Here is a 15,514-nt window from a genome sequence, read left to right as displayed (position 1 = left end):
ACCCCATACACATCCTTCCCACCTACCTACCCCATACACAGCCTTTCCACCTACCTACCCCATACACAGCCTTCTCACCTACCTACCCCATACACAGCCTTCGCACCTACCTACCCCATACACAGCCTTCTCACCTACCTACCCCATACACAGCCTTCCCACCTACCTACCTCATACACAGCCTTCCCATCTACCTACTTACCCCATACACAGCCTTCCCCCCTACCTACCCCATACACAGCCTTCTCACCTACCTACCCCAAACACAGCCTTCCCCCCGCTCCTCTTCTGCTGCCTCTCTTTGTAGTTCTCTCTATTGGCTTCCATTTCACCTTAGAAGCAAAATAATCTCCTGTGCTTTGCCTTCAAATCCCTCCACAGTTCTTGTCCCTCTTACATTTCTGACCTGATAGAAAAATACTCCTCCTGCCGCTCTCTCCGCTCCTCCAATAACCTACTAATGACTTCCTCACTCATAACCTCATCACACGCATTGCTCCAAGACTTTTCTAGAGCTGCCCCGACTCTCTGGAATGGTCTCCTCGTCCTATTTGGCTTGCTCCTACTTTCTGCTCATTTAAAAGATCCCTTAAAACCCAACACTTCCCCCTCACCTACCCGTCTTCTTCTGTCTCCTAAACCCTCACTACTTCCCACCATTCCATATCCCCCTCCTATTGTGTGATACTTCTCCCACCTCTTAGATTGTAAGCTCTTCTGGTCAGAGTCCTCTCCACCTCCTGTGTCACTGTCTGTACTAATGGGCAAACATACTAATGTGAGGAACCTGGCAGCCAGTGCTTTACAAATTGTTTTATTATTATCAGTATTTATATAGCCCACACATATTATACAACACTGTACATTTTTCCTTTCACAGGAGGAATATATGGTGCCAAAAACAATAAATAAATATAATATAAAAGTAATTAGGGATGTAAATCCACTTTGTGTACCAAATTCCTTTCCAAACCCAGATATTACCAGTAAAGGTTGCAGTAACATTATCACAGTGCTGCCCATTGGATGAGAAGAGAGCAAAGCTATAGAAGGCACCCAACAGACCCACCCACTGCAGAAAAGTAGAGAAAGGGGCGGAGACCAGACCCGTCACCCTGCACAAGTAGAGAGAGAAGCAGTTCCCGGTCTATAATATAGGGAATTTTCTGCATGGTGGAAAAGTTTCACATTGAATTGCACAAGGAAAATTGCACAGTTCTGGAAGACGTACACTCAGCTAACCAAGATTCACTCATAAATACACAGATTGCAGAATTTCAATTTAAAGGGAATCTTTAATTTACCTTTGCATACTAAGCATGTGAAATGTGAAAAAAAAGAACATTGATAGCAGGAGGGATTTTTATTGTAGAAGATATATATGGTGAATAAATCCTTCTTACCTGCCTGCTAGCAAACTGCTTTAGATTCCCAGGATACCTTAGTGCACGGGTATATCAACTTCCCATTATTAAAATGATTTAAAAGTTGAATCTATTTAAATAATCATTTTTTAACTTGTGCTCCTTGCTGTTCAAAGGTTTCCTGTCCAATGCCCAGGGGGCATTGCAGACCTCTGCAGAGAGACCACTGATTACAGACAGAACACAAGAGCCCTTCTCTGCTGTGTCCTTTCCCTCCGGCTTTTGCTGCTTTAAAGGAAATGAACTGTAATCCTTTGCACACCTTTTCAGTTTTCACACCTGAGATGATCAGCTGATTTAAATGGAAAGGTCAATGTGGCATTATTATAGCAAAAAGATACAAAAGAGTTATTAAAATAAAGTGCAACCCCTCCAATTTTAACTCTTTTTTTTTGGAGGAGATGATGTCAGATCTCCATTTTAAAAAATATCCTAATTGAACATTAAGGAGCGTGTGCCAAGACAAACATGTGTCTGCCTATAGGTGGTCCAGTATCAGCAGAGCGGCGGGCGGACAATTCATCTCTTTATCTCTGCTAATTAAACATATGGATATTAAAACAAACAATGGGCGGCCAGTGGACGGCTACTGGATTGAGAATCATTCGATTAAACCAAGAAAAGGAAAATTAAAAGATTAATGCATTTTACACCCAATGGTTGCACAAAAACAAATCAATCAGGTTGTCGGGCCCCGGACACTAAGCTGGAGACCTTGTTAAGATAACACAAATGATGAATCTGTGCTTTCCAGCTTGGCACAAAACAATTAAGATAAAGTGGCCATTGCTGAGAGCCGGAGCCTCCTGGGAAATTCAGTGTTGGGCTGTGAAGTGGAACTGTGCAAAGCTTGTGTGAATTACTTTACCGATCCCTTAACACGAGTAAGGGCCGGGCTGAAGGGCCCCTCATTCATATCTGATACTGATATAAAAAGAAATCAAATATTCATTTCCTGAATTAATGTAACAATGTTATAATAGGAAGAGTTCACTCATATTACTCCTTGCCTGCCACACCAAGGCCACTCCATTGTGCAAATGGTATATAATGTACTTTTTTTTTACATATATATATTACAGTATATTACATGCTTCTATGTCAGTCTGCAAAAGAAGGCATATCCAACCCCAGCACATATTTTATTACTATATTATTATTATTATTATTATTATTAATAATAAGAATAATATATAATATTTATACAGCGCCAACATATTACACAGCACTGTACAAAGTCCATGGTCATGTTAAGTGTATAATGCTATACAAATAGTCCCTGAGTTAAGGACATCTGACATACAAACGACTCCTAGATACGAACGGGCTCCCCTGCTCGCATGTGTGCAGGATGGAGGCTTGATGGGCGGAGGGGGCAGTTTGCATGACTTGCAGAAGAATTCTTTTGCTAAACACAGCTGACGTTGTGGGTGATCCTAGGAGCTGATCTGTAACATCTCTTTAATGACAAGCCTTTCAGACAAACTCTGCAGTTTCTTTTTGCATATCAAAGCACAGCTTGCGCCAGAAGTTAATAATTGTTTCGGCTCCATAAAGTTTTTTTTTTTTTTGCTTTCTTTGAGATTAACTCACAGCGAGGATTTTATACAGTAACTGACACCACACTGCCTAATTGCATTTAATAAAATAATGTACCTGTTCCGACTTACATACAAATTCAACCTAAGAACAAGTCTCTATCTCGTATGTAACTCGGGGACTACCTGTATTTAAAACAAATTGGAGATTTTAAAGGACAATAAATGCAAAGATTATTATAAAACATAAAATGTATAAAAAACCTTAATACTTTATTTACAAATGTTAAAACAAAACCACCATTTGCATAACATTTTGCTTCCTTTGAGTAGGCAGATAATGTTCAATCAGTTTATAAATCATCAATCGTGCTTCCCAGGTTTCTGCTTAAACATATTTAATATTGCCCCAAAAAATAAATTGAACTTTTGATTTAGTTGACACGTTTCACAATCACACAAACTGAGTGGTAGGAGCAAGACCATTTAGTTTGTACTCAAAAACACAAATACCCCCAAAATGTTCTGAAGCCTCTCACATCTCCTTCTAAGCAGCAGGAGCCGGCTTCACATGCAACACAACAGGGATATTGGTCAACATATGAGGAGGAATTACCTTAACAAATGGTCGACCCATTTAGAAGGTGACATGAGAGGCCTAGGAGCAGAATTTTCTATTATTTCAGTAACATTTTGGGAGTATTTGTTTATTTGTGTTCCTGAGAACAAACTAGATGGTCTTCCTTCTACCACTCTTGAGAAAAGCGGTTTGTGTGACCGTGAAACGCGTCGGGATTCTGGGAAGAAAAGGTTTAATTTAGAAACCTGAGAAGGATGATTGATGGTTTATAAACTGTTTGAACATTATTAGTAATAAGTCTACTCAAAGGCAGCAAAATGTTATCCAAATGATGATTGAATATTTGTTTGAACATTTGTAAATGAAATATTATGTTTTTTTATACATTGTATGTTTTCCATTTACTATTTGCATTTAATGCCCTTAAAAGTCCCCAATTCCTTTCCAATATCATCGATGTTTAGTTACATCAATAATGTTTCTGGATGAATCTATCGATCAATCAAATCTATTTAAATTCTGGTGTGTTGTAGAAATATATCAGTCATTTATCCTTCCAGGTGTTTCCGGTGTTTTTTATTGATATCCAGTTTCCTTGTCCTAAACACAATCTGTTTTTTTGTGGATTATTTTGTTATATTTTATCACTTTATTATGTATTTTTATTGCCTTTATGTCTATTATCGCCTTGGTCCTACTCTGATTGATTATGGTGTTTTTGATCTTGATCATGATTCCTTATGTTTGCCTCCAAGTTTTTTCTGTGTTTGTAGTTTCTCGTTAAAAGTTTTGAAGTACTAACATAAATCCATCAGTCAGCAATACCCTCTAAAGTAACTAATTTCACTCAGAAGAAAACATTCATAGAATGGTACAAAGCTAACCTTGATTAGGTCTCATCCAGGATTGAAAATAGTTGCAAACTAATAGCAAATAAGTTGGAGTAAATCCATTCCTGGATCACCCAGGTTCTCCCATGATAGTTTATCTTCTCTGGTCTTGGAGAGCTTTAATGAATTTGTCCTGGTCTATAAGGACACATCTTTCCTCCTGGTTAACTGCAGAGGTGTTGAGGTTGCAGCTAGACCTCACACTGGACCTTTACCTGGGCCAAGGCTCCTGCTAGGGTTGTTTTGGCTTCAAATTTGTCAACTGGGCACCACTAACAAGCCTCTGACCGCTGACATCCACACATCTGTACTAAAGCCAAGTCAGGAATGTTCAAGTTGTAAATTAGGAATACAAAATGTCTTTATTGAACAACAGGACAAATCAATAGGGCCCATCTGGATCACCCTTTTTCACCCTATTCTTACAATAAAAATGAATGAGCAAGTTGGCCCATTCATCTACTTGTTGGATCAATAACGATCTTTGGTGTGCTGGTATATTGAAGCTCAGCCATGCTTCCTTTGCACCAGGTTTCCCTATGGAAGATGAAGCTCTGAGTGCAGTATATCACATAACTCCACAGTTTGGTAGAAGGCCAAAGAGCCCGGCGAACCTTTCAGTGGTTGTAGTAAAATTTGGGGGCCATAGTCCGTCATACATGTATGAGACATTTACAACAGCTAACATTCAAAAGAGTAGCCAACATTATTTCAAAATCAAAACTCTGAAAAGAGTCTATTCTCCCTCATTGTACATTATTTGGAGCAGAACGACCAGGTTCTCTTCCAGCAGCTAGACATGGACTCAGAACTTCTAAAGCCTTTGATGGCCACCATGCAAACCAGATTCCGATCTCTTCATCCATGATCCACACCAAGAAGCCAAATCCAATCAACAACTATGGATGGGTCCCTGGGAATCTGGAAAGCTGCACCTAGGACCCCATACTCCTCCTAGAAAGGTTCAGTGCTATGAAATGATTAAATTAATTCTGATGCACGTTGTGCTTTTATAAAGGAAAACATGGAATGTGTCTTACCTGCGGTATCATTGAATAAGTCCTCGTGAGCGACGCATTCCATGTGCTTGCGTTCAATCATTAGCATAATAGAACATTCTTCCGGAATACAAAGCACCTGCATGAAAAACAAAATACAATGCTGGATCAGAGGAGGAAGGTTATGAGAGCCAACAACACAAATCAGAATCAATGCATATCGAAATCCAGTCTAGAACTCCACATCATTCAGTTTATATATAGTAGTTCTGACATATATTGCATCCCTGAACAGAGAACACGGAGACTTTCACATCTGTGTTTTTTACCAGAAGAACTTACACTCTAGCTCCCCCCCACCCCAGAGTTATAAATAATATTTTATACATTTATATAGCTCTGACATATACCGCAGTGCTGTACAGGGATTACTGAGACAGTTCCATCAGTCTTTGTACAGAGAAGCTGACACTCTAATGTCCCCCCACAGTCACACACTATTATTATACATTTATATAGGTCTGACATATACCGCAGTGCTGTACAGAGAAGACTGAGGCAGTCTTATCAGTCTCTCTACAGAGGAGCTGACACTCTAATGTTCACCCACAGTCACACACTATTATTATACAATTATATAGCTCTGACATATACCGTAGTGCTGTACAGAGATCACTGAGCCAGTCCCATCAATCTCTGCACAAAGGAGCTGACACTCTAATGTCCCCCCACAGTCACACACTAATAATATACATTTATATAGCTCTGAAATATACCATAGTGCTGTACAGAGAACACTGAGCCAGTCCCATCAGTCTCTGTACAGAGGAGCTGACATTCTAATGTCCCCTCACAGTCACACACTATTATTATACATTTATATAGTTCTAGCACAAGACAACCCCTAGACCTTCAGGCAAGAGACATCCTTTTCACAAAGTAAGGTTGCCCGCTAAATTCACGTTATTTTCTCTCTCTAAACAGACCTGGAACCATTTCCATAATGACATAGCCGGTGCCATAAAACTGCATTCTAATTGCTAATTAAAACAGAACAACACAAAGAACTAAAATAAACACAAATCGGCATAAACAGATCCACTGAAGTGCAAAACAGAAGCAATATGCTCCATTTTTAAGGGTCTCTCCTAAAACTTTGTGCCCCTAGGGGGTCCAGGCTTAATATCGTGGGAGGTATGAAGGGGTTATAATTAATTGTGTTATATGAACGTTACAGCTGTGAAGTTTGGAATTGTAGTAGTATGAAATACGTGATGCCGGAGGGTATTTGGCTTCATGCGCATCCGTTTCACATGGCAAAGAGATTAAAGGGTCTGGATTAGTTTTTTAGTGTTTTTCTGTATATCTGCAATTCCTTTTTTAGGATCCAGGCCCGGACTGTCCTGAAAGGAATAGGTGGGGGGCATTCCGTCCCTTTTCCAGGCCAGAAATTGAGCATTGCTCTGGAGCACCTGGCCACTGATAATAAAAGGACACCACAAATCCTACAGTATCTTCCTATAGCACCCAAAAATATTATTCTCCATATGTCTCTGAAGACACCAAGAGTTGGAAAATTATGATATTAAAATAAAAAACAAATACAGTCAATGCCAGTTCCTTTTTAAAGCCCAACTCTCCTGTGGTCTTGTTGGGGAGATCTCATCAGATTTTCTGTCCTGTTGACTGAAGTAAGAAAAAAAAGGTTCCTGCTGCTGGTAAAACCCTTCCAATCATTTTCCAAAATGAAAAAAATAAAAAAAAGTTTTAGCTTGAATTCTGGACACAAAAGAGGTGACAGCTTGCCGCTCTCAGCAATGTGCATCACATATTTTATTAATAAAGGTTTAGCATTATGCAGGGGTGACAAATGATCAGGGCCCGAAGGGACATCTGGCCCGAGCTGAGAATTCAGCCTTTTTTAACAGAACAGAAACAAATCCATCAATATCCTCCGTTATAATGGTTAACAAGGCAATATGAAGAGACAAAGACCAGGCCAGCTTCTTCAGCCTAATGAACCAAAGCATTTTCTCTGATGTCGGATGTTGAACTGTTCCCTTCTTGTCTTGTCAAGACAACAGAATTCAAGTAACAAAGGATGGCAGCGGCTGCACGTGGATCAATTATTCACTGTTCTAACAATACAAGATGCCAAGATCTCAACACATTCAGCAAGATGTTGTGACTGCAAGGCGGTCATACGGAATATGGCAAAGGAGAAGAGAAGTTAACTAAACGTGAAAAGGTGACACACCAAGGTGGCATCAGATGGCCATACAATCACTTTTATTTATTTCTGGTAATTTACATGCAGAGTAATTGATTTTGACAAAAGAATGAATGAAGCCTGGTTTACAGTCCACATTACAGGAAAGCGATCATTTTGCTTGCCAAGATTTATTTTGTTTCACAAAGGTGTTGCCTTTGTTTATATATAGAAGATGGATTGTACAGGATGACCACCAACACTCTGTAGAGTGAAAATATATTTACAGAAGTGGCATATTAATGGCTGAACCCTTCCTCCAGTCTTCCCTCCAGCAAGTCAGATAAAGCCAACTTGGTCTTGGACAAGCACCATCTGGACCTTTCATAACCAGTCTTGATATCCATAACCTGTCCCATTCATCTATTGGATTTCAGTTTTATCAATCAACCATGGAGGCTCATTATAACATGTGAGTGTTAGCGAGGACGATCTTCATGTAAATGTAGTCAACCTAGGGACCATCATTCCTTTAGATTGACATCCACTGACATCAAGGTATATTGATATTTGCATAACTGCTCCCACGAGCCAATGCATGACTTGCCTAATGGCTTTGAACCCTTTCACCCTTCCAAATTTGATATATGTCTCTAAAATTGTTTCAGTTTATAATTATGTTTTTGTAAATGAGGTCTCAAGAACTGGACACATTATTCTAAATAAAGTCAAACTAAAGATCATAGCAGGGAGGCAGGACCTCATTTTTATATTGGTGATCCCTCTAGTGCTACATTCCACATTTCTATCTATATAGAGGAATTAGGAACTCCTTCCTCCTGCTGGTGACCAATCTAGTGACGGTGACCCCACTATTATTTATATATATATATATATATATATATATATATATATATATATATATATATATATATAGAGAGAGAGAGAGAGAGAGAGAGAGAGAGAGAGGAATCAGAACCTTCTTCCTCCTGCTGGTGACCCCTCTAGAGATGGTGACTTCACAAATCTATCTATATAGAGGAATCAGGACCTAATTTCTCCTGGTGGTAACCACTCTAGGGATACATCCCTAAATTATATTTATATAAAAGAATCAGGACCTCCTTTCTCCTGTGGGTGATCCCGCTGAATCAGGATTTCCTTCCTCCTGCCGGTGACCCCTCTAGTGATGGTGACCCCACAATTCTATCTATATAGGGGAATCAGGACCTCCTTCCTCCTGCCGGTGACCCCTCTAGTGATGGTGACCCCACAATTCAATCTATATAGGGAATCAGGACCTCCTTCCCCCTGCTGGTGACCCCTCTAGTGATGATGATCAATTCTACCAATATAAGTGAATTGGGGTCTCATTCCTCTGCTGATGATCCCTCTAGTACAGCACTGTAGAATTCACTTTCTACACCGCTTGACCATACTCATCTGAAATATGCTTCTCTGTAACTTTTTCCTGTGGAGTTTTGTCCAACATTACATTCCCAACATTCTTTTTTTCCAAGTTTTGCCTATAGTTACACTTTAACCTTTATTAAATGATGCCCTTATTAGTTGTAGCCATGAACACACTTTAAACATACTTTTATCATCAGTAAATACAGTTGGGCTAGATCTTGGAGCTTTAAACATTGCGGGATCTAAGGGTGACTTATAAATACCTCGGATAATCTCTGTCTCTAATTTGTTTGCACACAAAGCAATTAGTTTGCCTGAGAATAAACACAGAGTACAAGCCGTTTTCTCAAGTCGGCATTTTCATACAATATAAAGAATGTTTCTTATTGCTTGTTCAATAACGATAAGTGGACAAGCCGGGACCTGCCTGATCCCTGCATATCTGTCAATATAAACAGTTTGCATGCGGAGAAATATTGAGTTTCTGGAAAATGTACGTCGAGGTGAAATGGCGGTGCTTGGCATGATGCAGCAGGACAGCAAGGCCGTTATGTTTCTGATTTTCAAGTCAACATGGAGCCTATCAAGTATGACCGAGTATGACAGAACATTGAGAAAGCGATGTGCCTCCTGCAAAATGCATCAGAACAGAAACTGCTGGCTATTTTATACCATATCATATACCTGCTGGCTATTTTATTAAAGAATATAATTTTACATCCCATAGTGCAATGTTCTTGTTACTGGAATAATTGATAGCCTCGGTGGAGACGAGCCAAGCCAACACTTTCAACATTCAACAGTAAAATGCGGTTTCACCTGGAGCAGCGTGTGGAATATTTAGCTATATACCACTGGCGTAGATGGCCAGTAAACACTTTCCCTGCTAGCTGAGATAAAACTTTCTTTTAGTTCTGCAAGAAGTAAGGAGTTGATGAAATCTTTCTCAGGTTGTTATTATGGAAAGATGGACTTATTGGATGTTGGATCCAAAGGAATATTAATTTCACAGTGAAGTTGTAAACCATAATAAAGTACACAAAGGCTATGGCTGACAGCTCAAGAACATGAAGAAACACCTAGGGAAGTGTTTTTCAACTTTTTTAACATGGCGGAATCCTTGGAAATAATTTTCAGGAACCCCTGCTATAATTACTATACCTACAGCTCACATGAACATTAGTGAGATGGTCAGTGGGAAGATTTTTTTTCCTACATTGCTGCCCATTGGGGAGAATGTCTCCTTAACAGATCAACATTAACAAAAGGATCATTGGGTTCACTTAAAGTGACATGAGAGCCACAAATTGCTCATTGAACCTCCAACAACTTCTGGAGGCACCCCAATTGAGAAACATTGCTCTAGGGAATGCCTAAAGAAAAATAAAAAGTACTAGAATAATACTTTAGGACAATAAAGAGCTTTTTGCATCACGAGATGTCAAAAGAACAAACATCACCATGCAGGATGTTCTAAAGGAGCTCTTTTATCAAGGTTTTAAAAATCCAGCTATGAAACTTGCTGCTGGTTCCTGATCCTAACACTTTGGTGGTAATGCTTATACCCCTTTTTAACTCATTCCATGATGAGATCATCCACATCTTTATCAGCTATTTAAGCCTTGATAAACGAGTTCCATTAGAACACCTAACTGCTAGTTTTATCACTTTTTGATGGAATAACTCTTGATTGACATCATTTGATTTGGCGCTCTTGTGTTTTTCTTAATGCTTTTTTGATGTCTCTGCCATTGCTGAGATTTATGGTCATTTCTTGATTTTTCTAACAAGCATGGCAAGTCTTCTCAGTAAGTACAAAACAAGAAAAAAAAAACCTTTTAAAGGAAATGTTCCTACTGTGCTCTTTAAACGTGTTTTTGAGAGTTCCTCCAATGTCCTACTCACAATGGTCACCCACCAGAACAGGTATTTTTCCTTCCTCCTCCTCTAAGACAAAACAAAAAAAGGAAAAAAGCCTTTTTACTTTTAATCCACTTTGATATTGTGGTACTACCATTGGTGTGCCCTCTTTGTTGTTCCACCATTGGTGTGGCTTCCTTTGGGTACCACCAAAGGGCCCCCATTCAATGTTCTTCACAGTACAACTACTTCTGGTTGTGCAGAGAGTTTTGCACACTGGAGTCTTAGTGAAAAAAAATTGTTCACATGGGCAACTTTTTTTATTTCAAAGATTTCATGTCCAAAGCCAAACACAAACGTATTTTGGACAGTTTGACTTCTCAAAGACTTCATGGACCAATGGCTTTTCCAAAGGTTGTATCTTCTCCATATCTGTTTCTGCTTTTGCCTGAGCACCTGTAACTTGATTACCAGTGCCATCAGATCCCTCTTCTCTATTTTAGCATTACTGGTAGATAGGAAAAACTATCTCAGACTGGACTTCCAGAAGCTTCCCAAACCATCCTGCATTTTTGTAATGAAGTCTTTTGGAGCCTGGTTTGGATTTTTGTTGACTCCAATGGGCTTAAAAGTCATCTGTACTGTAGAGCGTCATGCAGGAATTGATTTTTGATGGATTGAATGACTCTATACAATAAGTATGTGTAGACATTCCTTGGCTAGCTAATGGCTTTTGACTTTTGGAAGTGCTCATTAAAGATGAGTCATCCAATTCACACAAGTCAGAGATCCCTGCATATCACGAATTTTAGTCTGGGTCAAGCCGCCATCAGAGCTCCATCTAAAATAGGTCAGTAAATTGGTCCTTTAGACCAGTTGATTTCTGGCTTTGAAAGGAAAGTTAAATCTTTCAAATGTGGCATAAAAAAGGAAAGAAAATACTCTCAGGAGGTTACCTTTGCCATTATGAATCCAAAACAACAAATACAAAGTTTTGGATATAGGTATATAGTAAAGGAAATCTGATAGCACAGTGGCTGTATCTTCTCCATTTATTTACCTTTCCAAAAGCCATGTTTTCACGTTTTGGAAGATTCATATAGTTCAGGGTATGTGAGCTCCTGCTCTTTATAACTCACATCCTAGATGCATGAGCCGGTTGGGGGAATCACATGGATGCAGCAGGAACTCATCTTACCAAGGAATGCAATGGCCAGGCAGAAATAAATAAGTGGCATTACCAGAAAGATAGGTAGATGAGCTTTTCTTTTAGAAGGTTTCTTCTTATACAAGCACCACTATTCTGGCAGGTCAATAAATTCACCTATGACTAAAAGTTTTATTTCAGATACCACAAAGCCCTGCAGTTATTAATCACACCAAACATCCTATTAAAAGCGTTGAAATATGAACGTCTCATTATGTTTATAGCTGCAGAAAAGTTCATTCTGACATTTTGCAATGGACTCTGCCAGGGATCACACGGAAGGTAAATATTTGCTGTGTATGGAAAAAAAAATGTATTGACTTTTCTTGAAATCAATACAAGGGATTTGGCGATATCTACTCGTCAAACAAAAACACAGGAAGGCAATTACACAAAATTAATTTCCTTAGATGCGTAATTAGGCAGAAAAAAGAAGATAACGCTGCCGCCAAAATAGGCTTTGATCCTCTAAGTTGTGCAGGAAGTAATTTAGGACAACAAAAAGTCCACAACTCTCAGGGGCTGATCTGAGTTTTCGTAGAATATTCTTGAGTCTGAATACCAGGTAAGATCTCAAGGGTACAATGTGTCTCTTGCTTTACTGGTCAAAAAAAATTACCTTTACTTCCACGGGGCCCTCGATCCCTCCATGCCTGGTTTCCGTTCGGTCCTGCAATGTCCTGGATTCTTCCTTCATTCCGAAATGGTGTAACCATCAGGAATGGCCATCTTCTTCCTTTGCTTTTTGGTTCCAGCCTACGTCATCTGACCTCGCACGGCACAGAAGCAAGATGGTGATGTTTCACTGCACATGCATGAGATCAGCACGGTTTTGTCAGGGGGGGGGGGTAACTCCTTTTTTGCGCATGTCCAAGTTTGGCCATGTGTAGAAGGAGCAGCTTCAAGCCTCCTGGTACACGTGATATAGGTATCCCAGGAGGCTCTGGGCTTCCCAATCAGTTCTTACTGCCACGGCAGGCTTCCATGTCAGTTCAGAAGTGGGGACCAAGTCAGTTCTGCACATGGGCTCAATGTTGGCTACATCTGCCACTGTATACAGCTAATTATGGGAAATGTTGGTGCCATTCATTTGTAAAGTAAATGATGCACGGATGACCACTGCTCTTCACGGCAGAATGCTACCGAGCCGCCCTATAGCTCTCACATGTGCAGCAGTTTGAGTCTTTAGTGGTCATCATTTTTTTCTTTGCAATCCAATCAACAATGTTCATGCATTGTTGATTGATATAGAGGCGCTGTATGAGTGATCCTCAATAATGTCTCTGCTTCATTACTAAGTGACGGCACCATGGTCATACCAGGCCCAGGATACCATGCGCTCACTGTAGGTCCTCCGTCTTATGGATTCAATGGTGCTGTGTGTGAATCAATGCAGCAAACGGCTGGTGGAGGTAAGGCATCCCTGAGAGGCACAGTCCTGAAGAAGAGGTGAGTATGGCATGCGGAGATGCTTTTTTTCAGTATTGCTACAAGTTATTTTTTGGAATGCCTGGATTTGGGCTTTAGTGAAATTTGTAAAGTGATCTTGCTAGTTTTATCACCAGTGCAGCACCCGTCACTCGCTTTGGTTCCTCCAACTGGCTCATCCATCAATATAACAGAAGTGACAATTCTCCACTCATAGCTTCGGCTGAAGCAGTTTTATAATAATATTATCTAAGTCCATTTGTCTTTCTTCCCGCTCACTGACAGTGAGGTCACTGAAGACTGACAGCAGCGAGCAGCTGCCTCGGCTACGACTGTTCAGAGCCGGTGGCCTCTTCCTTTGCGTTGGCGTCAAACTGGCAGTAATCTGCTACCAGCTAAATGTTCATGTCAATGCCACCCACATCTTTAATTCAGTCAACGAGAATGCCGTTCCAATGCCATGTTTCCATACAGGCTAATTGTTTTGCAAGATTTCAATGGTAATGCAGTGTAATAGCATCTGTGAAAGCAAAACAACCCCGAAATAACCTTACATTTAGAGATAAATATGTTTTATACTCCATGTCAAATATATACTATTATATTCAGCTTTAAAGAGAACTAGCTGAATTAGGGGAACTTCTAAATTGTGCAAAGTTTGAAGATGTAGAAACCTTGGAGATTAGGAATTTCCAAACAAGAGAGCTCTAATGAAATCAATGGATATCTAAACCGAGCACCAAACATTGTGTTGCAGAACAAACCAATGAGGCCAAATTAGGAAGTTTGGGAGTCTCCTGGAAGCACTGCCCGATGAGGTCTTTCAATAGTTTGGCCAAGGATACCAAGAGGGATCTAGCAGTCAAATTAAGAGTGCCCAATACCAGGAGTAAACTTTGGTCTCTTTCTTTCAGAAGCCATTTGGAAACTCAACTATAACAATGAAATTTGGCATCTGAACTCCTAAAATTTGGTTCAAATTTAGCATTATCCAAAATTCAGGATGAATTCTACCAGTTACTAATCTCTGGAATATACAATGGCAAGGGCTTAAAGAAAGAAGGACGTATAATTCTAATCACATGCAGTGTTCTCCCCGGCCCCTTTTAGCCGGCACCACCCGGCACTTTTCAGTAACCACCCGGCTATGGGGACATGTATGATGATGAACTTGGGATAGTCGCCCACATGCAGGGTCTATGCAGCTCCTTATATCTGGGTGAACCACCCAACACTTTCCGTTAGCCAAATATCTGTTTCTGTTTTTTTTTGCCTTCCTAAATAATATTGCTATTTTTGCCAAGATAGTATATGGATTTTTAGAGATTTTACATTATAGGCTATCTCTGGCCATTATTTCCATCTGTCTACATTTACCTGCTCTATGTAAACTAATACAGTGTTCTCTCCAGACCCATTTAGCTGGGTGCACCACCCGGCACTTTTCAGTAACCACCTGTTTTTTGGTGGTTGGGTGACAATGCAGGGGCCACCACCTTCCTACAGCTTCTTCCCACCCAGCTTAAAAAAATCTGGGGAAAACACTGTAATTCATGTCAATATGCATCTTTCTGAAGCGCTATCACCTACCCTCCCCCTTCTTTGTATATTGTAAAAGCAATGCGATTTTTTAAATTTGCTGTTCATATATATTATCCAGTGACAGGTTGTAGCAAATGTTTCTTTAATGTAACTTTTCAAACTTCACATTTTGTAAAATGTATCTGTCGCTGTAGTTGGTGGCTCGCCTGCCCACCCAAGTTGAAGTCTTTTTCTAAATATTACAAAGTATTTCTGTTCCATTGTCTATGTGAGTCACATCTAAACAAGTCGTTGTGTGTTGTGGGTCTCCTGTCTGCTCCATACATGCAGGAGGAGAGGATGGGGCGCCTTGCTTGCTGGAATCTTACTACAGTAGCAGAATACATTTCATGGTTGGGATCTGTTTCTGATTCTTTGAGGGTCCA

At 40.0% G+C, this 15,514-nt stretch overlaps 1 protein-coding gene across 2 annotated transcripts in view; it reads right to left on the bottom strand.

Annotated features, from left to right (window-relative positions):
• Positions 1–15,514, bottom strand: part of VIPR1 (vasoactive intestinal peptide receptor 1) — a 169,792-nt gene that overhangs the window by 103,475 nt on the left and 50,803 nt on the right. For both annotated transcript variants that reach the window (XM_072412988.1, XM_072412989.1), the window contains one exon: positions 5,473–5,569. In XM_072412988.1, coding sequence (XP_072269089.1) covers positions 5,473–5,569 — 97 coding nt within the window. The remainder of the gene's footprint in view (positions 1–5,472; positions 5,570–15,514) is intronic.

Source organism: Pyxicephalus adspersus, chromosome 5, assembly GCF_032062135.1.
Source record: "Pyxicephalus adspersus chromosome 5, UCB_Pads_2.0, whole genome shotgun sequence".
NCBI lineage: Eukaryota > Metazoa > Chordata > Amphibia > Anura > Pyxicephalidae > Pyxicephalus > Pyxicephalus adspersus.
Note: the sequence above shows the minus strand (reverse complement) of the source record. Positions and strands in the feature narration are given on the sequence as shown.